Source organism: Chelon labrosus (genome assembly GCF_963514085.1).
Source record: "Chelon labrosus genome assembly, chromosome: 23".
NCBI lineage: Eukaryota > Metazoa > Chordata > Actinopteri > Mugiliformes > Mugilidae > Chelon > Chelon labrosus.
Window position 1 is genome coordinate 1,706,477 of NC_140356.1, and position 24,700 is coordinate 1,731,176.

A 24,700-nucleotide genomic window follows, 5' to 3' on the forward strand; every position below is an offset into this window, starting at 1 on the left:
CAGAGTTAGCAGCAGATGCAGAGCAGAATGGATGGAAGGCTTATGTCCGCCCGGTAGAAGTGGGTTGCCGTGGATTTGTGGCAAAGTCGGTGATTGCTCTGCTGAGTGAGCTGGGCATACGGAGAAGTTGCCAGAGGACTGCGGTTAGCAACATGTCCCGGGCAGCAGAGAGAGCGAGCGACTGGTTATGGGTGCGCAGGAAGCATGCTAGCTGGGGAACTAGCTAAGGTAAGGATGGCCGCATGTAGGCCACGGTCGATTTGTTTGTTACGTGATTTGTTTGTTACGTGTTTTCGGCCCGCAGCAACGGGGCGAATCACGGTAGATTTGCTTGTTTGTTACGTGGTTCAGTCCGCATCAACGGGGCGAATCACGGTAGATTTGTTTGTTTGGCTCGTGGTTCAGTCCGCATCAACGGGGCGAATCATGGTAGATTTGTTTGTTTGGCTCGTGGTTCAGTCTGCATCAACGGGGCGAATCATGGTAGATTTGTTTGTTTGTTACGTGGTTCAGTCCGCATCAACGGGGCGAATCACGGTAGATTTGTTTGTTTGGCTCGTGGTTCAGTCTGCATCAACGGGGCGAATCATGGTAGATTTTTTTGTTTGGCTCGTGGTTCAGTCTGCATCAACGGGGCGAATCACGGTAGATTTGTTTGTTTGTTACGTGTTTCAGTCCGCATCAACGGGGCGAATCACGGTAGATTTGTTTGTTTGTTACGTGGTTCAGTCCGCATCAACGGGGCGAATCATGGTAGATTTGCTTGTTTGTTACGTGGTTCAGTCTGCATCAACGGGGCGAATCATGGTAGATTTGTTTGTTTGGCTCGTGGTTCAGTCTGCATCAACGGGGCGAATCATGGTAGATTTGTTTGTTTGGCTCGTGGTTATTAGCTACTATATTAGCTGTTGATAGACATCGAATGGTGAGGGAAACAGGGTTGTGCAGTGGCGGTGTGGAGGGGGGAGACTCCAGGACGCTGGAAGTCACTGTTAAGCCTTCTCGAGGTGTCGTGGGCCTAACTTAACGAAACATCGGTGAAGGGAGGTGCCCACTTGAAAACCCCAATGACATGCTGCATACTGCTGTTGTCTTCTTGTTACGTGGTAGCTATGGTTAGCTGCTGAGCGGGCCATACAAGCCAGCAGCTTTTACTTAGTTTATGTAGATTATAGGTTAATTGTCATATTATATGACCATAGGTTTGGTAGGGTCTCTTAGCTGAACAGGGCCTCTAAATGTGTTTTGCCTGGGATTTTGGCACAAGGGATTATAACATTTTATCCTGTGTATTACTGAATGCAATAACATGGATTAAAATGTTTTCTTTAATTATTAAAATGGTCTAGTTTTGTCAAAAGAAACATTTTTATTATACTTAAGTAGCCTAGTACATGGTAGATGCATACATCTAGTTTCATTTTGCTTAGCATACAGTTTTACTTTCTCAAAATTGCAACCTGTTTTGTCCCACTTCTCAAGAATCAGTGATTTACTTTGGCTAAATCATTGAATTACATTACTGTATTAGTCTCTTTTGTGTCCCATAATTCCACACAAGTAGGGTGGATTAGTGTAATATGGGACACTTTTTGCAATTCTGACTTGTGTACCATATTTATATATGATGTCAATACAATAGGCTATATCAACAATTAATATATTTTTGAAATCCCCAAAATGTTCTCAATTTTCAAGTACTGTACTCAAGGGGAAAATGGCACATATATTTATCTTCCTTGTATCATCTTAATTCAGAATGGATTGTCTAATCTGGGACACTTGTTTTTAATTTAAAATAATTTATTACAAATGTAAAACTTCAGGCAGCAACAATTTAAAAACATGCAATGAGGTCATAAATATAACACTGTATTTAAGAAAAGATACTTTATTTTAAAAAAATAATAATAATAGAATAAGCAGCAATACAGGCCGACAAAAGTTCCCTCTGCTTTGCCATTATAGCCAGTAATACATTGCATTTGCATTGCATCTACTGTAGTACTGTGGTCCCACATTCCATAAGCCACCTGGCACATCTGCTGATTGTGACAGTAAAAATGACAGAACTTAAGAGGAACTAAAATGAAAAATAATATGATCTGAATGAGAGACTACTGTTTCACTTCATTGATATTTTCTTGTCAGATGGAAAGGAGCAGCCCATGATGAACACTCCACCTCCTATCAAGAGGCGAAAAAAAAACTCAACTAAACACGAGGATTCAGGTGAGTCCAGGTGACATAAACAAGTCAAGTGTTTTAAATCTGAGTCTTCAGTACTTTAACTATATTAATGTCATTTTTCAGAAGAAGAGGAACAAAGTATCACTACCACAAAATCCTCTGCCAAGAAGGGAAAGAAAACTGCAACTAAAAGAGGGACACCAGGTAAATTTTCTGAAGACTGTACAGTTGCCAGCCACTTGCTGACAAGGCAGAAGTCACTAGGACTGGATGGCTGCATTAAAGGCACTATGTGTTGTGGTACAGGTTAATTTCATTAAGTGTTGCTACCTGATTAGTAGGATGTTTGACAGTTTTTTTGTTTGTTTGTTTTGTTTTTTAAATGTTTGTGGTAGTTGCAGGAGTTACTGAACATCATCATTACTTAAGTAAAAGTATTAATAGCATGCTATAAAAATGCTGTTACAAGTCCTTTATTGAAAAAAGGTAATTTTTATCAGGAAAAGGAGTAAAAGTTGACCATGCAGAAAAACAAAATCCTCACATTTGTGAAGTTTGATCCATACGATGTATTACCATTATGTTATTATTATTATTCATAACAAAAAGTGATTAATTAAGTCTGACTTCATTACTGCAGTGACAATCTGCTGTGTAAACACTGAAATCTTGTGTACTTCATGTACTACCTGCAAGGATTCAGAAAATATCAAAAAGACACAGTAAGGAAAAGTCATGGACTATATGCCAGTCCTTGCTACAATCCATCTTCTATCCTGATAGCAACACGAATACACAAGGAGTGCTCTTAACAATATCTGTTTTGTCAGTTCTTTTTAATTATCAGATCACTAATTGTAATTTTATTATTACACCTTTTGTTCAGTCAGCAGATCATACCTGTTTCACAGTGTGAGTTCAAGTGAGAAGGAGAGTGCATTGGTGCAGTCATTTTTGATTTCTTGGAGGACTAGCTGATTTGATGGATGTCGTCAGACCATTTCCTGGCTAGAGTTGATACTTTTGGTGTAGCACTAGTGCAAAGGAAACATTAGGGAAGGTTGTAAGTCTCCGCAGCTGATGCAGTGGTGTTAGGACACATCCAGTGTGTGGGGCCATGCTTGTGACAGGATGCTCTGAATTTAATATTCTTTGAATAAAAATCTGTCTTGTCTGTTAGCATTTGTTATTGTCCATTTATATGGAACCTTTATTTTCTGATTTTATAGATAAAAAAATCCAAGTTAAGAGACCCTGGACTGACGACGAGAAGAATGCAGTCCAGCGAGGGATGGCAAAATTCATTGCGCTGAAGAAGGTGCCAGGAAAGACTGACTGTCTACTATGTATCGGGAAGGAATCTCCAGTCCTTCACACTCGAACATGGAAGGATATTAAATATTTTGTCTATAATGAAATAATTAAAATCAAGAGAAAGCTTAACTTTTAAACAGGACCAATAAATAGGTAATCTCGCCTTATGTTGTGTTTGTGTATTTTGAGAGGGAGAAATTTAATTTAGACAAAGGAAGAAAGGTCTGTTTTTGTTGTTTCGTTTTGTTGTTGTTTCTTCCATAGCTCCACTCTTGTTTAAAGAACACTAGCTGGTCTGTTCGGCTTATAGCTGCTATTTGGTTTGTACTGTTGTTACAAATGACAACTGCAACATTTTTTTTCTTTCCGGTTTTGTTCTTTCCAGGAAGGTGTATGTTTGATCATACAAGAATCACGAAATATTGTTTGCATTAAACATTCAGAAATTCAAATTAATGACTTTATTTATTAAGATGGAATTAGTCGTGTTGGGCTCTACTGTAGTCTGGTGTCTAAAACAATTCCTATTTCACAGTTCGCCAATTACCATTTTAAAAGTAAACAGTTCATTACAGGTCATAATAATTCATATTTGATGATAAATATGACATCCTGTAAACCATTAAATAGGGAAGGGGTATATTTGGGGTATTCTAGGTGATATAATATAAAATTATCCTTAAACAAAACAGTGATATACTTTGGGTTAATAAAAACACAAACCGGTCCTCACTGTGATGGTTAAAAACTTTTTCCTGAAACTATGCTTTTTTCAAAATCTGAGCGAATGTATAGCTTAAAGGTGCCACCTAGTGTTCAGAAATACTTCATTTGTGTTGATATGTGGGCTAGAAATGCCGGTCCTCAGTTTGTCGGTTGTTTTGCTTGGTCCTTACTATTCAGCAAGTACAAGAATGTGTGTGTGTGTGTGTGTGTGTGTGTGTGTGTGTGTGTGTGTGTGTGGTATAGATTTCCCGAAGAAAAACGAGCTTGACCTCTCTGTCTTTCATTTTGTTCATTACGGCCCTCTCCCGCTGCTTTATCTGCCTCTGCCTGAACGCAGCTTTCCATTCTGGCAGCGGGAGGTTATCAGTTAATCCATTCATAACCGGAGTCAATGTATTGCAAGGCAAACTGCTCCAGTTACCATGATTACAATCTCTCTCTTACACACTCACGAATGTGTTCTATGCTTCATTGCGTTACGTCTGAGACAACACTGATAAGAGTATTAAAAACAAAATAAACCATAAAATCATAAAAAAAGTGAATAATTTGCATTAATAGCGCATTAACAATGAAAATCATGTGACTGAATGCAATGACATGTTTAACGCCCTAATAAACAACACATGTACACTAACACGCAATGACACAACATTATGCTTTTTCTGTATCTTCACTGTGTTGTTGCCTTGTGTCAGGCACTAGTAAGGGGACATTAAGAATAGAAAGCCACAGCAGTGGCATAGCAACAGTCCACTGAAGAGCGACGCACAACTGAGTAGAAATTAAAATGTAGAATCCATTTACCTCTTCAAATGCTAAAAAAAAATCATTACAAAGATGGTTAAAGCAAAGGAAAAGCACGTGAGGGCAGTTTATCTTGTAGGATAGTGGTGTTTCTAGCAATTAAAACATCCTTAGATGTCTTCCTCTGGAGCAAACACACACCTGTGTTTTCATTACTTAAAGTAGTACAATAGAATAGAATAGACCTCTGTTCTGACCATATTAGTTCTGGACATAGTGTCAATATAATATATATATTATATATACATATGTGTGATTGCAGAAGTATTCACGCAGTTATAAGTGATTGACCAAATTAAACGGGTTCAGCCAATTGGTGCTAGCATCCCACAATTGAGACTGAGTGCAGCAAATGTGTCTCAGGTGGCTGTAGTACAAAGACATCTGTGTCTGGAAGGTCCATTCACCGGTTAATCAGTATCCCTGCCTATAATTACACCACGGAGACAAACGAACACTCCAAGCAACTCAGAGACATGGCTGTTGAAAAGAATAAGTCAGGGGGAGGATGCAATTAAATGTCCATGACACTGAACATACCCTGGAGTTCAGTTAAATTCAGCATTAAGAAATGGATCAAACATGGCACATCGTCATTTTGGGTGAGGCAGGCCACCAAGACACCTGTGACTATAAGAAACTCTGCATACAACTGTTGCAAGGGTTCTTCATTAGGCAAAGCTTAAGTGGAAAAGAAAAATCCCATCCTGACTACAGTTAATCCAAATGCATGTGGAAGACTCCAGGGACAACTGAAAAAAAGGTTATTTGGTCTGAATAGATCTAGATGGACTAGCATCGCCGCAAACACACCATCCCGGCTGTGAAGCATGGCGGTGGAATCATCATGCTGTGAGGAGGCTTCTCTGCACGCAGGCAATGGGAGGGCTTATCAAGGTAGGGGGTTAAATGAATACAACAACATACGGGGAAATCCTGCAGGACAATCAGTCTGCAAGAGAACTAAAACTCTGGTTTCTTTTCCAGAAAGACGATGACCCGAGGCATAAAGTGAAAGTTACACCGACATGGTTTCAAGACAAGGTGAATATTTTGGAGTGGCCAAGTCGAAGCCGAGACCTCAATCCAACAGAGAATTTGTGGCTGGACTTAAAAAAAGGGCAGTTCACGCTCAATCTCAATGCAACCAGACAGAGCTTGAGCACTTTCGCAAAGAAGAATGGACTAAGCTTACAGTGTCCTGATGTACATAAACTCAGTGCGGTGATCGCATATATGTCAAGAAAGAAAACTGTATTGAACATGGTTCCATTTATAAATGGGGAAAACATTAAAGGTGGTGAATACTTTTCATAGGCACTGTAACTTAATACAAGACCATATTTCCTGTCTGGCATCCTGTGGTATTATCTGCGATTCTACTCTACAAAGCCAGTAAGCAGCACAACATACTTAGAGAGAGAGAGTCAAATTAGAGTTAAGAACGGGGTCTGATGTTTTGACATTGTACACAAATATGAAATACATAATGTTTGTGAAAATAAAAGAATAACACCAGCCTGGTTAAATGGAACCAGGGGTGGCTGGACTTGCTGTGGCAGGAACTCTTGAGGCATAGTGATAACATGCCTAGTGTTCATTGACCGTTGCCTCCATGTGCTTACGGTTTGCCCTTGCAAGTACTTCAAAGTGGGGTAAATAATGATGCACTGTTGGAATTATGAATGAAAGCACTCAGCAAGTTTAGGCAGAAACTGTTACCGACAGCCTTACTAGGAATGCGAACTACCAAAAAGTAGCCCACTGCTACCGTAGCTCCACTCAGAAACAGTTCTAAGACACCCCCTTCTGTCACCAGATATGGATCTTTTGGCTCTTGCCATGATGGCAGCAAGCACTCACAGGACTACAGCTGTGTTATGATGTTGACTTTGATTTCAAATGCATACATGCATTTCGGAGGAAAAGGACCAGGATTAAACTAAACAACCAGATGCAAATTAGTTCTTATGACAAACCTGAGATGTAATATTTAACAGTTCTGTGTATTTGGGGACAAAGTGAGTGGGGACAACAGGTATCTGAGTGTGTGTGTGTGTTATGTGTTAAAAAACACTGGATTTCCCGTGCACACACACCTGCCATACCTATGATGGGCTTCTGCAAGACCAGGCCGATCACCTGCAAACAGATCCCCTCCAGCTGCTGAGTGATCTGAAAGGTGAGGAAAAAAAACGAAGCATCAAACATCGCATTTCAGTACTGACGCAGATAGCTGAAATGCTTTTAGAGAGGGCATGTGTGTGTGTGAGACCTCCTTGTGGTCCTCCATGACGGTGAGGATGGTGTCGATGGTGCTGAGGATGCCGAGAGCCATGACAGTCTTGTCCTCATTCTCCTCGTACTCCTCACTCTGAAGGACCCTGGTAAAGATCTCCGCCTGCCGAACACCCATAGTCATGTTTCCATGTCTTCAGAACACATTGCATTGACCCACAATTTCCTGAACAACATAACTTTGCCTTAACCTTACTTTAATCTTAAACCAAGTCTTCTACATGAGTAATACAGATCTCACACATACATCAAAAAGCATTTCTTTACGCAACAGCAGGCGAGAAAATCTAGACTTTGGGGCCTTGCTGCACAATAAAAATGTAAGAAACATGCGTGTTTCTACCAGGTTCTGCGTCATGTCCACAGCGATGGCAGCCACCTCCTGGTTGTACTCGCAGATCATCTTCTGAATGACATTGGTCAAGTCATCGTTCTCCGTCTCCTTGACCACATGCAGCAGCTCTTGCATGACTGGCCGAATGTACGGCCTGATGTACAGCTTGGCTACACACGCATACACACAAACACACACGGAACAAAGGACAGGGTTTGAAGACGGTGCCGTTTAGTCCCTTCACAAAGAAAGAAATATAGCGTTGCTACATGTACAGTACATATAGAAAATTGCTTCTCTCTCCTGAATTCTAGTAGCAATTTTAGGACGGAGCTGAGAACTGATAACACTGCCAGCAAATCAGAGGGCATAAATGAATTGTGTCTGGGTAATAATGTAATTTGTGGTAATACATTTACAATTATTCGCCATGTAACCTTGTTAAAAAGCAACCTTCATTAGCTCCTGATCATTTTGAATTATATTGTGTTATGTGGTCCATTTTACCAGGGGAGGACACAAATGGCTCAGCCTAAGAGCTTGGAGCTCTGGAGGTTATTAGTATAATCAGCAACAACAACAACCACAAAAGAAACTAAATAAGGGCTAAAATTCACTTCATGTGCAAATTAATCACTGACATTTTCAGATTTATTGCACATGTTATTTTATTGGTACACGGCCATGGTTGAAGAAGAGACTGTACTTAGGTCTGTAGGTTCATATAACACATGGGGTATAACAATCCAGTGAAGATGAATGAAGTTATTTCACTCATCGAATGTCTGCTTTGCAAAGTGGGTAGTCATGAGTCAGGATCTGGTACGTATATATATAACTAAATACAGCCACAGTAAACTTTGTGAATGCAAGTATACAGCAAAATCTAACAGATTTCATCAGGTAGGAATAAAACACATGGGTAATGATGTAATATTGCATCAGCTGTTACTAAAACTCGGGAATGTGAGAGCACTCTGCAGGAGTGGCAGTCATTCCTCGCTTGTGCTGGGACAGCAAGTTGTGAGCACAAAGAAAGAGTGCTGAACCAACTTGAGGGCTTCTGAAAACATTTCAGCCATTAATATCATGTTCACCAAAACTGTTGTATAATGGTTGTAAATGTCCATTTGTACCTCACATTTATACGTAGATTACCTGTCCAATAAATGGCTTGGTAAATGGACAGTCAAAAATTCACATCTACCCATTGGTTCACACCATAGACTGTATATAAATATGGACAATGCGTCCCCATTTCCTTGCATTGGCCAGCCAAATTGACGCTAGTTTCCCGGGGGCACAGGTGGCGCCATCTTGTGAGTTTGGACCCAAATAACTAACTAAAATGTAACTTATCAGAAAAATTGACATTTGAACATGCATCAGCATTATATGAACTACCCAAAATGACAGAAACCATCCTTAAAAAAATAATTATTTGGCATGTATTTTAGTGTTTGCCCAAGTGTCATCCACTAACATGAAGGAGGTGGAGCTTATGACCTATACTGCAGCCAGTCACCAGGGGGAGCTCTACTTGCTTTAGCTTCACTTGTGAGGAGCTGTTCCACCATCCATCTTTATTTACAGTCTATGGTTCACACAAGCATAAATTCACACTCGAAGCACTGGGAGCAACTAGGGTTCAGTGTCTTGCTCAAGGACACGTCGGCATTTGGTCAGTGTTATGGGGATTGAACAGCACTGTAAATGCTTTCCCTTGCTTTGCCTCTATAATGTCTAGTGAAGCCACATCAAGCCACATCAAAATAGAGGATGTCCTGCTTTTCTTAGCCCATATGAAGTGTGTATAATATGTAAACTAAATATTTAGGAGTATTCAGACTTACAAGGGTTACATCTGAAGACACTATATTGGATTCTGCAAAACTACAAAGGGCTTTTAACATGTTTTTGTAACATCATATAGACTACATGATGAATCAAACAATAATCAGAAGCAGATCCATCCATAATGAAAATGCTTTTTTCGAAACACTGTTGTGAAGTTGTTGGACTCTCATCAGCTGCCTGAGGTGATAAAGTATTTCAAAGCACTGTGATATAAAACCAGTGTTTCCCCACAGACCTTGTTCCTGGTTGCTGACGAGCGTCTGCAGCGCAATGGCGGCCTCCACCTTGACGGGCATCTCTTTGTCGTCTATCAGATCTTGCTTAACCAACTCCACGGCATTCCTCAGCACCAGCTCGTCGTGGAAACGCAGCGGGCTGAAGCAGTGCAGGACCCAGCACGACTGCCGGAACACAGCAGAGAAGCACAAGTTTGTACTGGACCTGAGCACATTTCACCTCAGTGCACCCGCACCGTTTTCAGATCCCTCACCTCACCAGGTGTGTTATTGTGAACTATATTATATTTGCAGTGCTGGACTCACATTTACTGAATGGACCACCCAGCAGGACTGTACGGAGGGGAGCAAAATATATATATAGAATTAAAGTAATAGATAAAAACAATTCCTCCATGAACATTTTAGCAACAGAAACAATACAAACTGCAGCATACTGTATGTTTCTTGCATATAGCATGGCTTCAGGCTTCAGCAAGAAGTCAGGACTATTTAGCAGTAGTGTGGCGCCATCTGCTGAAAACACTGCAGCTACTTCAATGCAACCTCACATGCAGATTTGTTACTTATTCTTATGATATGATTCATGCCATTTTAGGAGAACTTATGTTCACAGTTTAAAACAAGAGTCAAAAATGTTCAAAGTAATTTTAAAAAAATATACTTTTACTTCTACTACTAATACTATCTGAGATTTTGCAATGGTAGCAGCTACACTGACTTTTAACACAAACAGTAACTGACTTCAGTAAATGCCTAAAAGAAGCCGTCTTAAAATCTTACTCCTTTGCTGATGGTGCACATTTTCAGAGACATTTTGGAGACCTCCAAAGTGAGGTTATTGTCATACAGTTGTTTACAGTTGTTAAAAGAAATGAATAAAGAGAGCTAGAAAGAAATGTTCCCTGTGTCAAGGATTAAAAACTGCAGTGTCGAATTCAGTGTAGGAGCCACTCCCTGGCAACTCCACATGCTTTAGTGTACTTGAGCAAGACACTGAATTCAAAGTAGGTCCAAATTGCACGGCTGCCTCAATGCGTCATGCAAAATTTGGTTTTGAGAGGACAAAGAAATAAGCCAGCCTTTGCAGGTGGCTGATTTGTGTAAAAAAGATTTTCTTAGAAATCTGCCGGCTGCTTGCATTGGTTGCCACGGTGTCAATACAATGTAGTTGGAGAGTGCACAGTTTGCATGACCCACAGAGCCACACCAGCCGTACGATCCTCACAGAAACTTCACTAAACAATTTGCATTTCACTCTGAAAGTAGTTGCTCTTGTCAGCTCCAACGTCAATCAATGTGCGGGCCACGAAAGCAGCGGAAATGTCAGCTGACTTTAAGGACTGAAGGCAGCTGAATGGTAACGACGCCGTAGGAGATCAACTCAGTCATATCACGTAAGTGTCTCGATGATTAGGAGCAGTTGAAAGACAAATTTAAAATTTGAAATTTCATGCTTGCCCCCATGTCTCACACAGTGAAACTCTCACAACTTTTAAGAACACTCTCTACCCACTAAGGTGTGAAAATGAGATTTGAATAGGCAAATCATTTGTTTTGGGCAAATGCAGAACCCTAACCCTAGCATGAATATAAAAGGTGACAGGCAAGGTTTCCAGCTGATGACGTTTGGACTTTTCCATGTCAACCCTGTTGAGCACCACTACTGGGTCAGCCAAACCCTCCTGCAGCTCTACAGTCATACCAAAGTGTTAAATCCACCTTCATGACGTAAGGGACAGCAAGCTTTTTATAGCATTCCTATGCTTTCAGACATCCATTATCTCCATTGTAGATCTTCAGTCAGTTGCTTGTAGGTGGAAAGTGGAGGTGGAGTCCATGGTTGTTGAGTGCTAATGAGCCAGTTAACAAGTTGATGAAGTCCTGAGGCTTTATAAGGATGGTGATCAAAGTTTTTCTCTTGGCATAATTACTTTTGGCGAGTGTCATTTCTTTTTCTTTTCTCCTTTTAAGGCTTGTACAATAAACCGCAACTGTGAATAATGTTTAATGTCTGCTTGCTACAGAGATTCGGCTTTCTTCTTTTCACTTCATCCAAATTCAAATCCATCTGCCCAGGGGTGCCAGGCTGACTCTGTTCTCTAAAGGCCTGAACACGCCGCATCAAAGAACTACCAGCAACAAAGGATGACTGTGACGTTGCCTCGGTGCCTGGACCAAAAAGTTGCACTTGAACAGGCTGCAAAGACTCCAACCAGCCGCTAACTGGCACATGTAGTACGTTCTGATCTTGCGTGAAAGGAAATAACTCTTCATACCAGGCCGATTCAGTATTTGAATATGCAGATTAGAAGATTCAAATGAAAAGAGGCTTCTGTTTGCCATTTAAACTTTGTAGTTTTGCTTACTTTTGTCTCTTCTTGTGCACTGGTTGGCTCGGCAGAGAGATCTCTCCCACTGACGCACTGTTGATCGGCTGAAAAGTAGCCACTAGCGGTGCGAGTAGTGCCAACATTGTGGGACTAGACACAAAAACCCAACAACAGCAACTGGCCAACCGTTGAGTCAAAGAGTTTAGCTATGTGAAAGAGTGAAAAGTGGGTGACTCACCCTGGCTCTCAGGTAGCCCATAGGAGAGTTAAGCAAAGGGAAGACATAGTTTTGCAGCATCAGCTCCATCTGCTCCCTGTACATGCGCTTCTGTTGGGTAAGAGGCACAGAAACACAGCAAATCCCAAATGTGATTAAAACACATTAATACCCCCCATTAAGGGTTATATTCAGCTATCTGCAAATTCTGTGCACCTTCAGTAAGAGCTCAGCCAGAGCTCCAATGCAATGCAGCGCTCCGTCCTTCCTGCGGGGATCAGCAGAGGGGTCCATCAAGATCTGGTGGCAGAACTCCATCATCTGAGGAAGAACCTGCCAAGAGAGTGCGTGTGTTACAAGTCACACCTGGAAAAGGCTGATGCAGAGTTTGAATCTTTGTGTAAAATATGAAAAATGTAAAATAAATTATTAACTAAAGTTTCATGGCTTTAATGGAGAATGTGAGGGAAAAGACAACAAGGCTGGAACCAAGTCAATGCCTGTGGTCAGTTCAGGTTCCAAACTGAATGAAAAGACCCAGAGAAAGAACACTCTGCAGGAGTGTCCCAGCCAAGAAGAGAGTCCAATTGTCTAAATGCTACGGAAAGATGCTCCACTGCCTCTTTTCTTTTCTGCTTTAGCAGAGGATGCTTTGGCCCATACTTTATGAAAGAAAGGGAGACAATCCCAACCGACCATTCCTTACTAGGTACACTCAAAACAATACATCATCAGGCTGTTTACAAAAACAAATGACCAACGTGACTGTTGCTAATATGCAACATATGCAATGCAACCCACAGACAGATCATGAATGTTACATTACCGTTATTAAATCTGCTTCGAATTAAGCACTTTGTAACATGGGTTTAAATAAAAATTTAAAAAAAACGTGAGCTATAAATAAGATTCACTTTTGTTAGCTCATCTCTGGAACGTTTCACCACGGAAGTTGCATAATTAGATAAGCTTAGCAAAGTGCTCTGCCTGTCCTCTTTCCCTGGCCTCATAATTTTTTCCATCAAGCTACAAAAAAGTGTTTAGGAAAACACACCAAACACAACCTTTTGATTACTTTCAAATCTAATGTTGGATGCGGGACTTTGGTACAGCTCAGTTTTGTGGGGTGTTTTTGGATTTAATGCTGCCAAAATGAAAGCTTACGTAACATCTGCTTAATGCCAGATCTTGCCAAAGAATATTGACAACTCATCGTTCGTTGTGTAGCCTCGAACGCTGAACACAGTTGGACGATAGAGCGTCTTCACCTTTGTTGACTATGCAGTCTTTGTATCAGATTATAAGATAATCACAACTATCATCAGCTCTCTGTCAGTCCACCTTCCCCTCCTAATCATTTAACATGACTGTCCGGAATTATCTTAATTGAGTTAGTTAAAGCTTTCTGATGATTCATGTCTTGTTTTAATGACTACGGATCAATTGTTGGAATGGTTCAACTTTGTGAAGGATGTAGTCATTTCTAGACAGACTGCAGGTGAAATCTCAACTTAACTTAATAATTTATATAATAATATATAAAAATAATCAACTTGTGTTGACTTAACTTGTGTTGAGTGCAAGTCAGCTTCACCTCATAAACCACCTCTTACTTAGGGCCTGTTCAGACCTTGCATTAAGATCCAATCTGGCTGGTCCAATCACGTGAAAGACAGGTGTGAACACCCCCAGGACGCCCTGAGATCGATCCGATCTCTGACCACATTTTGAGGTGGTCTGGGTGGCATGTGTCCGCATTCCTTTGGTAGTATGAACGCAGTCCTGAGTCGCTGTTCTCGGTTCTGGAGCAGTGGTATAGATCCATTAGAGACAGTAGCTGTTAAAATATTCTACTGCGCCCCAGATGACGTCAGGTTATTTGTATACAGAGTGCGAAACTGAGATCGGCTCTGGAGACGCATTTAAAGACGCATGTTAATGCCAGGTCTGAACACACATACCGAAAGCTGGTCACTAGAGATCGGGTAGCCCAGATCGAATCTTAATGCAAGGTCTGAACTGGTTCTTTGAAGCTAAATCTGTTGATGTCAAGTAGACACAGAGCAACACTACAATTCATCTGAGGTCATATTTCTGGCAACCTGTACCAAATGTTCACTATGCTTTTACAGTCTCTAAAAAAGCAGTGTAAACAGCTCACAGAGATGAGTGGAACTGTGGAGCAGGTGATCATTTTCTGTGGGTTTATCGTGAAAAGTGACACCATTCACACCACAGTTAGTATAATAAATATGAATTCAGCTTTAAATGAAATCTACAAGTACTGTATATGTATTAAAACTAAAGAAGTCTAGCATTAAATGGACTGAACGGTGGAACAAAAGTATAAATTATCATAAAATGGATAACCCCAGGCAAAGCAGGCCACAAGTTGTGTATAAGCACATGCATTTCCTCTGAGTGTGTGTGCTAAGATCCTCCTCACCTCCTTCCTCTTGCGAGCGGCTTTGCACAGGAGGCTTTGGGCAGCCGTGGCTGGGAGGGCGTGGTCATCGTAGAGATCTGCAACACAAACACGCACATGCACACTCACAGAAACAATGCAATCAAGCAACGCGTGCGAGAACATGGTAGACATCCTTCCTCCACTGCTCCACGCACAATGCAGCGGAATGGTCAACTGCAATCAAGTGAAAGTTCAAGAACAAAAGGCCACTGACTTTCCAGGAAGTTTCCTGTACTCTAATAATGTACATGATAATGTGAAATGCAGCAATAACTTGGTCTGCCAGCAGAGACACTTGGTAGAAGACAACGGATATGCAGAATGAAAGATCTGGCAAACTTTTAAAGGTGTCTTATCGCACCAGGAAGTTTGAACACTCACTGAATTTCATGCGGATGTACTCGTAGGGGTCTTCCTGCCACAGCTTTTCATCCTCATCTTTGTAGCACATAAGAGGGAAGACGACCTCCTGGCACATGGTCTGTAAGAGACAAAGGTCCTTAACCTTAAGGGAATTAAGAAGTTCTCAGGAAGAAAATGATACCGGCTTTAAATCGACAATCTGCAGCAAGGGGGAGAAGACTGGTGATGGAGGAAGCTTTTCAATTCATCTTAAAGTCCATAATATATCACCACCACCAGAGGGCTGACATTATGAAGATTTGATCAGTGTAGGAAACTGTAAGATCAGCTTTTAATCTGCTACCAACTGTTGTATTGTAGTGAGAAGGTATTGTGTCTAGATTATAGACTGTATATAAATATGGACAACACATCCTCACTTCCTTCCAAACTGGCCCTATTTTCCTGGGGATAGGGGTGCCGCAATCTTGAGAGTTTGGAGCCAGAGTCTGCGCAGTACGGTCCGAGAGTGGAGCCACGCAGAGCCAGTTCTTACAGGACCGCTTTACAGAGCGGTTGGCCTGGCAACCGGGAGTCACCATAATGTCACATCCTGTTTCTATAGTGTCAAATAACTACAGCGAAACTTATCAGTAAAATTGACATTTGAGTGTGTATCCGCATTATATTAACAACCCAAAATGAGAGAAAATATCCTTGAAAACATTTTTTTTGACGTGTACTTTAGTGTTTTAGTTTGACCCAAGTCTCATCCACTAACATGGAGGAGGTGGAGCTTATGACAGAAGTTGCAGAAGTGATTATTGCTGAATCTATGCAAGCATTTTCTGGACCAACGCTGGTGTTACTTACACAACTGCAAATACACCGTTTTGCTTTGTTTGTAGTTTGCACAACGTTCGTGTTTATTGTTGCCTGACCCTCATGGAAGTAAACCCAGATAAAGTCCTTGGGTTTTTTGACTGTGCATAAACCCAGACCTGAGTCAGAGGTGGATCTGGTCACATCAGGCTTGGTCTAAGAATCAAATGTTTCCATATCTGTCCTACCTGTATGTGTGGCTTCATCTGTTTCCAGGTCAGTGAATGTGAGAGACCCTGGTTGAGGTAGTTGAGGCACTGCTGCAGGACACGAGGAGTAACATAGTGCTTCTGTCGGTGCTGATCCACCACCTTCAGCAGGACCTGGTACAGACAACACACCGAACACAGGAACAACAGCAAAAACCATCAGAGACTGAGCAAAAGATTGTGTGAAAACCTAAATCTAAATTCAGCAATCCTTTCGAAAATATTTCACAATTAGCTCTAAGTAGCTGAAAGTAAAGCGTCAAAATACACAACACAAAATATTGCCAAGCTCAGTGTGTAAAGACTTAAGTAAGGGTGCAATTAACCATCTGTCAGCAGCCACTGTCATACTCTTCTTCTACTCAGCGTTACTGAGTGGCGCATGCTCACCTGCTGTATGCCAACTGCATATGTCTTCAGGAAAAAGTCTGCAAATTCATAGTACTCCTTTGTCACATTGCCAGGGCTTCCATACCTGAAATTCAGATGAAACGCATAAAGATGGTGAGTAACATCAAAGCTTTCTGGTCACGTGAGAGCAGCTCTGGACTCACCGCTCAAACAGTCGGGTGATGATGCGCATCGCCCACTTCTTACACTTCCACCACGCCAGCTCGGGACGGTCGTCCTCGTCAACCTCCAAAGTCTCCTGACAAATAGAGTTCAGTTGATGACCACAGGGAGCGAGAGAGACTTTTTAAAAATCTTTTTTATAACATTTTGGACCAAGAACTATTCTACCGAATAGTCTGTAGGTGTATCATTTTTACAAGGACAGGTTTACTCACTGCTGACCTACAAATGTCAGTGTCACTGTTCATGATGGTGTTGTTACAGAGTGAGCCAGACTGACGAGCAAAGTATAAATGCTTCACGCCGGCATAGGCTACATGCGTAGGTTACGGCGTCTAGTTCTGCAATCTGCAGTACCTTAAATGAGCCTTTAGTCTATAGATTGACAAGATTTTCTATTAACTTTAAGTCCAGATTCAAAAAATAAATAAATAAATGGAAAGAAAGCACAAAAATATGACACTATTTTTATTCAGCTGCAATTAGCAACCAACAAAGTAATTAACTGTCTCTAAATGCTGGGGGGGAAAAAAGCAGTGAATAATTTTAGAAAAATCCTGATGATCAGCCACTTCTAGAAAATATATTGGGTTGGTTTCTAGCACAGTTCCTTGCTGATGTTTCTCTTGTTTGCCTTAAAATCTAGGTGAAACTCTGCTTGTTTTTATATAAAAAGGGTAGATTAAATACAGTTTTTTTTTTGCTTTTTAAGGAATGGTTTTGCTTTTTGCACATAGTTTTGTAACTGGCAGGAACATCTGGACACATATTTGTCCTGATTTCGTCTGTGTCTTACAGCAGGGACGTCTCGGTCCATTATGGCTCGGAGGATCTCCATCCACTGAGTCATCACTGTGTTGTTGATCAGCTGCAGAGGCAGTGAGTACTGTGGGACAGCAATGAAGTTAATGGGTTAGAGTTGTGGGATTCTTGACGCATTAATTATTCTTGTGGTCAATCAATAGTTTGTGACAGCAGATTTTAGATCTTAACATAATAATGACAAATGAATGTGCTATTCGTCACAATTTCTATAACCATGGCAGCACGTGAGCACATCACCATGGGTCCTGATGATGAGTTTATGGAGTGTATGAAAGTCAATTAACTTCTACATTTACATACTTTTTTTATTTAAACTGGGAAAAAGTATTTGGACAAAACTCTTTCTCTAATATTTTGCGGGAAATCTTTAGCAGCCAGTGGCTCTCAGAAGTCTTGGACCTACAGACAGCAACTAAATATGCTGGAGCACAGAGGCTGATGAGCAAATAATCTGCTACTGTCTCAACAGTACATGTCAAAAAGAAACGACAAAAATTAATATGACTTTTTGACACGGGCCATGTTTCAGTCTGAACGTTTCCACTGGGTTTCCTAAAAGCTCCCATTTCCAATCCCGCTACAACATTTCTGCATCCTGTCGTGATTGTTCCTGGCTTTTATCATGTGGGGAAACACACACACACACACACACACACACCTGTACAAGAGCGTGGAAGATTTTGAGGATCTGCTTCTGAATGAGGACAGAGAAGATGGTGCCGTCGGCCAGCAGCTGGCTGATGAGCTGCTGAATCCTTGGCAGGAAGATCTGCATGGCTGCCAGCAGTGGCTCCCTCTCATCCGCCTTCCTGTACCTGAAGCACAAACACGCACGGCACATTACTCACTCACAAGACATATCAGTAATTTTATTTGTTAAGCCACATTTACATCATCTGTAGCTGTATACTAAGACAAATATATTGTAAATCAGATCTCATTATATCAAATGAGCCAGAAAGATGCGTTAAGAACATATTCTGGTTGTAGTTACTGTTTCCACTGCAGCGTTACACACAGAACAGGACAGATTAACAGCCTTGAAGCACATTAAAAAGATTAAAACTGACATTTTATGACCAGATGCTACACGTGCAGGATATGAAAATAGCGGTCCTTAGCGCTTTCTTCTAATTTTTTCTACCTCGGATTTCTGTTTATTAGAAGACTTCTAACCCAGTTAAAGCTTTTCTGTCATGTCCCCCTTCATTAGATGAAAAAATGTAAATGCGTGTGAAGATTAAGGTCTACAGCTGCAGCTCTTAACCAGTATGACTACTTTTTTTGTGGGAGGTTTGAAAGTCTGAGTCAAGTTTTTGACTGGAGGCAGTGGGTGGCCTCCTGTAATTAAATCGTGAGGCAGCTTGATTCTCGCAAGATCACGAGTTCGCACAACTCAACCCGGTTTATGTCATAACTTGACAGCTGTGGGCGTATTTTAGGTGCAACAATAATCTCCGTGGGTGACAGCGAATCAATCTGATTGACTGAAGTCTGTATGAACCAGCTATCTGTCACATTAAACAAAGATAGATGGTTCATCCAATCCCCTGCCAAGGACAACTGCTCTGGCGGTTCTGTGTCACAGACCATCTGGTGCATCAGTTTGCTACTGGACAACCTGTGGTCCAGATGAGAGCGATATGCACAAACATGAACAGATTACTCACTCATATGTCTTGACCAGCTGGTAGAGAGCCAGCAAGCTGCCGTACCAGCTGCCACTGTTCTGAGACTGCAGATAGATGCCTATCTTGTCCACTATGGCGGTCCAGCGGCCGGGGAAGTCATGCTTGATGATGGCTCGCAGACACATAGTGAGCTGGGCGCTGTTGACGGAAAGAAATAATTACATCTGGAGCCACTGCGCGCATCATTCAGACGCACCACTGTGAAGATTTAAATGCACGCAGGTTCGAACGTGTACCGTATGGACTCTGGGCAGCGGATGATGCCCTCCACGATGTTGTCTCTGATCTGCTGCCGGTCGTTCTCATGAATGTTGAAGGGAAAAACGATCTCGCCCACAGACGGCTCCCTGTCCTGCCAGTACTGACTCACCATATTCTTTAGGTAGATGGCCGCTGCACACGCACAAATACACGTCAAGTAAGCGACCACACACAGGCCACATAATAGCACAGAGCATCCATCTATTTCATACCATGAACCACAGACACTGAATTAAAATCTGACCATAATTTTATTTTCAACAAATCAAATGTGCGGAACCAAACCAACACTGACTGTATCTACTATTTACTAAAGTATTATCTATGAATAAAAGGCTCATATATCTTACTCCTTACTACAAGATACACTGCTGCCAAAAAGGCTTTTTAGAGCACAAAATCTGAATTTGTCTGCTGCTGAAAAATGTCCATAACAAACTGAAACCCGGAGTAAAGTGTGAAACAACATTAAAATGCTGACTAAAACAGTTGTCTTGTCTTACCCGCCTGGCGAACGGGAAACTCCACCTGCTCCGACACGATGATCTGAAGCAGGGTGGGGGCGAAGTTGATGATTTTGTAGGACTGAAACACACAGAAGTGGAACCATTTAAACGAAATGATACTCCATCAAGATGATATATAAACCACACCAACCGCAATACAAAAGTATGATGGAAAACCAGGAGGGATTATGTGGTCTAGAATTAAATATTAAAGGTGCTTTCAGACTAAACAGTTGTGAGGAGTTTGAGCTAAACAACTCGAGGAGCTCCATCAAAGACTACTGTACCTGCCTTTGAGAGATTTTTTGCCTTAACACAACCAATAGGAATGCTGAAGTGATGTGATAACCAGCTGGTGGCTGGAATACCTTTACGTTTAGGCTTGAAAAAAAGCTGAATTTGAATACCAGTCCATGTTTACCTCATCTACAGAGAGGAGGTGGAGGGAGGTTCAGCGAGGTTGGATGGCGAGTTGAACAGGTTTAACATGTCAACTTGGCCTTACTGTTCCTTCTGACCTGACCACCCCCCATCGGTCTAGTACTTTCCCATTCAGCCTTGTCTCCATTGGATATAACACGCTGCACTCACAGCGCCCACACTGTCCACTACACAGGGCCAAGAGCTCATCATCTTATTTGGTCTGTGTACACTCCCCCTTCAGGGCTGCTGCTTTTACTCATCCACAATTCTGAATCATGCAGAGCTTCCCTGAATAAAAACATAGAAACTGATAGGAAAAGATTGCCTTTAACAAGCCTACACGTGACCAACCACTGTTCGTATGTCTTGATTTAAAGTTACAGAGGTCTGGTAAAATGACCACAGAGACACTCAGACTGTTTAGTCCATGTTTGTGTGAGTGCTAGTTCTAGGGGTTTCAGGCTGTGGATTGTTCGGACAAATTAGTTTGATTTAATTGAACTGAGAAATAAACCAATCAGGCATAACATTATGACCACCTTCCTAATATTGTGTATATCTCCCTTGTGCCTCCAAAACAGTTGTGACTCATCAGAGAATGGACATGGGTCTTCTGAGGGTGTCCTGTGGTGTCTGGCAACAGAATGTTGTTAGTGGGGGCCTTTTGGTCCTATGGGTAGAGGGGAGGGGCCTCTGTGGATCATCCCACAGATACTTGATCAGTTTGGGATCTAGTGAATTTGGAGGCCAGGTCAACACCTTGTGCTGTTCTTCATGTTTTTTCAGTTGTTCCTAAAGCGTTTTTGTGTGTGTGTCTGTGTCAGGCTGCATCCTGCTGGGGATGGCTGCTGCCATCAAGGAGTGTCATTGCTATGGGGTGGGGGTGCCTGGTCTGGTCTAGGTGGGTGCTACATGTCTAAGGTCCAAACGTTTCCCAGCAGAACAATCAACTGTCACAAGATGGTCAATGTTATTTACTTCTCCTGTCAGTGGTCATAATGTTATGCCTGATCGTGTATATATATATATATAACTCAACAAACCCATGTGCTTTACACAGTTAAGCCAACAAAGGCAGCTCCAGCACACTGAGTGACAGCACATTTCCCAACGTTATGTTGACGATAGTAAAGAAGAGAACTATAAGTTTTTTTGTTTCCTTTGAAAAAAGTTAGCAAATTCACTATTTATATTTTTTAAATGAAGTGATTCAATAAAATTTTGCTAGAATAAGTGCATATAAGCTATCAGGCTTCCCAGTAACTCCTTCCACTATAAAACTGCTGAACATTCAAAATTGTTTTCTAATAAAAAACAATACATATAATAAATCATATTTTCTAATGCCTTTATTTGAAGAAACTGAACTCTTGATAATGGAATTTATGATTACAGTGACAGAGCTACTCCTTAAAAAAGAAAAACATGGAGCATATAAATTAAATATATAACTTAAATGCAAGAAATCTTAGTAGAACATCTGAATGAAGTAAACATGGACGGGAGCAAACAGAGTCAATCACAGGCAGGTCAGTGAAGGCCTCAGGGGACACTATGGCTGAACCAATTATGGTTCAATAATTCATTTACAGTTACATTAAGCGGTGATTTACGGGCCACGGTTGGTCTTCATTCAGCCAGGACTCATTATTTAGTTACATCGTTTGTGTAAGCGGTGCGTGCAGCAGCGGCAGAGCCCTGCACGGTGTCCGTGAACTCCAAATGTTGACACGGCAAAGTTTGGGTACCAGTGGAGCTGCCCGTCGGCCCGTGATGGCTGTCAGATCAGCCTCCTATTGTTCTTGGACGCAGCAGCCCGACTCGGTGAGGGGGGGGGGAGAATTTGGTTGAACTGCTGATTTCGGGCCTGATTTAAACTCCCCACAGCGGATCTTGAGATTCACCAGGCCGAAGCCGAGCACGATCACCAAAACACGACGTGCCCTCCAGCTCAAATATCGGCATCATTCCCGTGCCAAAACAGTCCCTGAACCCCCCCGTCTCTGGAAAACAAACAACTTTAGCTCTCCCACCTGATTGAGTTCATTCTCCGCCGCTATCCTCAGATTAGGGTCGATGGTCCCTTTCAGAGCCTGGATTATCCGGTTGGGATCCATATGTATTCAGTACCACGGTTACTTCGCTGTGTTTACTTTTACATACATGCAGCGATGTATAAATGTTTCTGCCCCAAATTTAGCCAAGCGTTATGGTTCTGTATTCACTCTGGCCCGAGTAGAAAATAATCGTCCGGCAGTTGTAATACAACTTCCTGCCAGTTTATTCAAAATAAAAGGCTCCTCCGGTATAACTTCACGGCGGAAGGTTTAATTTGAAGGGACAGTCGCTGTTATTTTCTGTTGAACAATGTTAGACACACGTTAGCTTGACGGAGAACGGTGGCCCTGCCCCGTTTTACCGGCAACCGCTGTCGGTGGACGTAAACTGGACGTAAACCAAAGTAAACAGACAATTTACGATTCTCTTCTTCGTCGTCGTCGTTACCACCATACACTGTTGTGAAATGTGCTGCCACCCAGTGTGCTGGAGCTGCCATCGCTATCTCAATGGCTTAATATATGGGTTTGTTGGGTTATTTGAAGTCACTACAGGAAGACTGACTGACATGGGAAGACATGGAGAAAAATTAAGATGAATTAATAGAAAATCTAATTTAACAAAGAGCGTGCTGACGCCAACGTGGCGTCCTTTACTTCTCTAGATTTTAACTTGGATCCCATTGCTCCCCCTATGATTGTTAGTAGTTGATATAAATTGTGGAGAATTAAAATGTTCCTTGGCTTCTGAATTGGGGCATGATGCAAAACATCTGAAAACCTCAAATCACATCTTTTTAAAATAGCTTACTCCGTGTAATCCACTCATTGTTATGCACTTCAATCTGCTTTTATTGCTATTGCATTGTATGTTTTATTCTTATGATGTCTTATGTATTGTTGTTTAATGTAAGGTGACCTTGAGCATTTGAAAGGCACCCACAAATAAAATGTATTATTATTATTAATAAAGCCAATGGGTTAGGGAACTTTAGGAAAACACATTTTATAAAAAGGATACGTGTGAAATTGTAGCCATATTAAAATGATGACGTGACCTTGGAAATGCAGTCCCACAACAATTATACTATACCTATACTATACTATATTCAGTTTACACCCTTGTTCATCCATTAAATGATAATGAAAATGGAAAAGCTGAATGAAACTACAAAGCCTAAACAGTACGGAAGCTTACAGGAGACTACATAGTGATGGCATTTACATCAACACAATGATAGCTACAACGTATGGAGGACCATTTAATTCAGTCTGCAAGAGGACTAGTTTTTATAGAAGACAATGAGGCGAAGCTACACAAGGTACAAATACAAAAAAAGTGGAACTCTGAATTATCGAGTGAATGGACAAAAGTACAATGAATGAAAAAAATGAATGAATGCTGCTATTGAGACAAATGTACAGGCTAATTGTAGGTACAATCATTTAACTATTTAACTAGAGTGCACATCATTATTGTCATATATACCAAATAAACATTTTTACTAGAATGGGTACTGATGACAATATTAAAGAGTTCAAACTGCCACGTGCATATATCGCATATATATATACATACACATACACACCTCTGTAGAAGGCCGTCATGATAGGTGGGGCACTTTGCTCTCCTTAGTGTCCAAACCTCTTGGCGAGTGCTGTGGCATTTTCTGTCCAGGAGACCTCCTCTGTGATGTGCACCCCCGGGAACATGGTGCTGCTGACCCTCTCCACTAGAGCTGTTAATGGTCATCAATGGTCAGCAGGGAGTCTTGGCATTGTTGGTGAGCTCTCCCAAAGTTAACATGTTGCATCCCTTTATTTTTGTTTTGGTTTTATCGTCACTGTTGAGGCCAACTACAGTTATGAAAGCCTAGACCTCAGTCTAATAGAGAACCTGTGACCATAAGAGAATTCTTGTTATGGTCACTGTGCCCAAACACTTCTCACATTAGTAGTGACATTTTGCCTATGGATGCATCCCCACATAAGATGAATGAGTAAAAAGTATGTCCATAGTTCTACAAGTTATTCCAATTACAAATGACTTGGACACACATTTTCTGTATCCACTGTTAATGTATGAATTCCAATAATGAAAAGACTTTGCATCTTATTGTACCATAAAATGTGTTTCAAGAATTGAATGTAC

General features: G+C 41.4%; 1 protein-coding gene across 4 annotated transcripts in view; it reads right to left on the reverse strand.

Moving 5' to 3' along the window:
- The window catches only part of ipo8 (importin 8), a gene marked incomplete at its 3' end in the record, with an annotated part of 39,635 nt that extends 16,776 nt beyond the window's left edge, over positions 1–22,859 (reverse strand). The window contains exons 1-18 of one of the 4 annotated variants that reach the window (XM_084573186.1): positions 22,525–22,859; positions 20,066–20,147; positions 19,538–19,694; positions 19,281–19,439; positions 18,269–18,425; positions 17,582–17,671; positions 16,767–16,861; positions 16,603–16,687; positions 16,192–16,326; positions 15,161–15,260; positions 14,759–14,835; positions 12,529–12,645; positions 12,334–12,423; positions 10,069–10,095; positions 9,762–9,927; positions 7,679–7,839; positions 7,313–7,438; positions 7,146–7,212 (exon numbers count right to left, since the gene is read on the reverse strand). In XM_084573186.1, coding sequence (XP_084429312.1) covers positions 7,146–7,212; positions 7,313–7,438; positions 7,679–7,839; positions 9,762–9,927; positions 10,069–10,095; positions 12,334–12,423; positions 12,529–12,645; positions 14,759–14,835; positions 15,161–15,260; positions 16,192–16,326; positions 16,603–16,687; positions 16,767–16,861; positions 17,582–17,671; positions 18,269–18,425; positions 19,281–19,439; positions 19,538–19,694; positions 20,066–20,147; positions 22,525–22,608 — 1,975 coding nt within the window. In that variant the 5' untranslated portion in view covers positions 22,609–22,859. Of the gene's footprint in view, positions 1–7,136; positions 7,213–7,312; positions 7,439–7,678; positions 7,840–9,761; positions 9,928–10,068; positions 10,096–12,333; positions 12,424–12,528; positions 12,646–14,758; positions 14,836–15,160; positions 15,261–16,191; positions 16,327–16,602; positions 16,688–16,766; positions 16,862–17,581; positions 17,672–18,268; positions 18,426–19,280; positions 19,440–19,537; positions 19,695–20,065; positions 20,148–22,524 lie in introns of all 4 variants that reach the window. The other 3 variants (XM_084573185.1, XM_084573188.1, XM_084573187.1) reach the window with 3 other exon arrangements.
- Between the last annotated feature and the right edge of the window lie 1,841 nt (positions 22,860–24,700).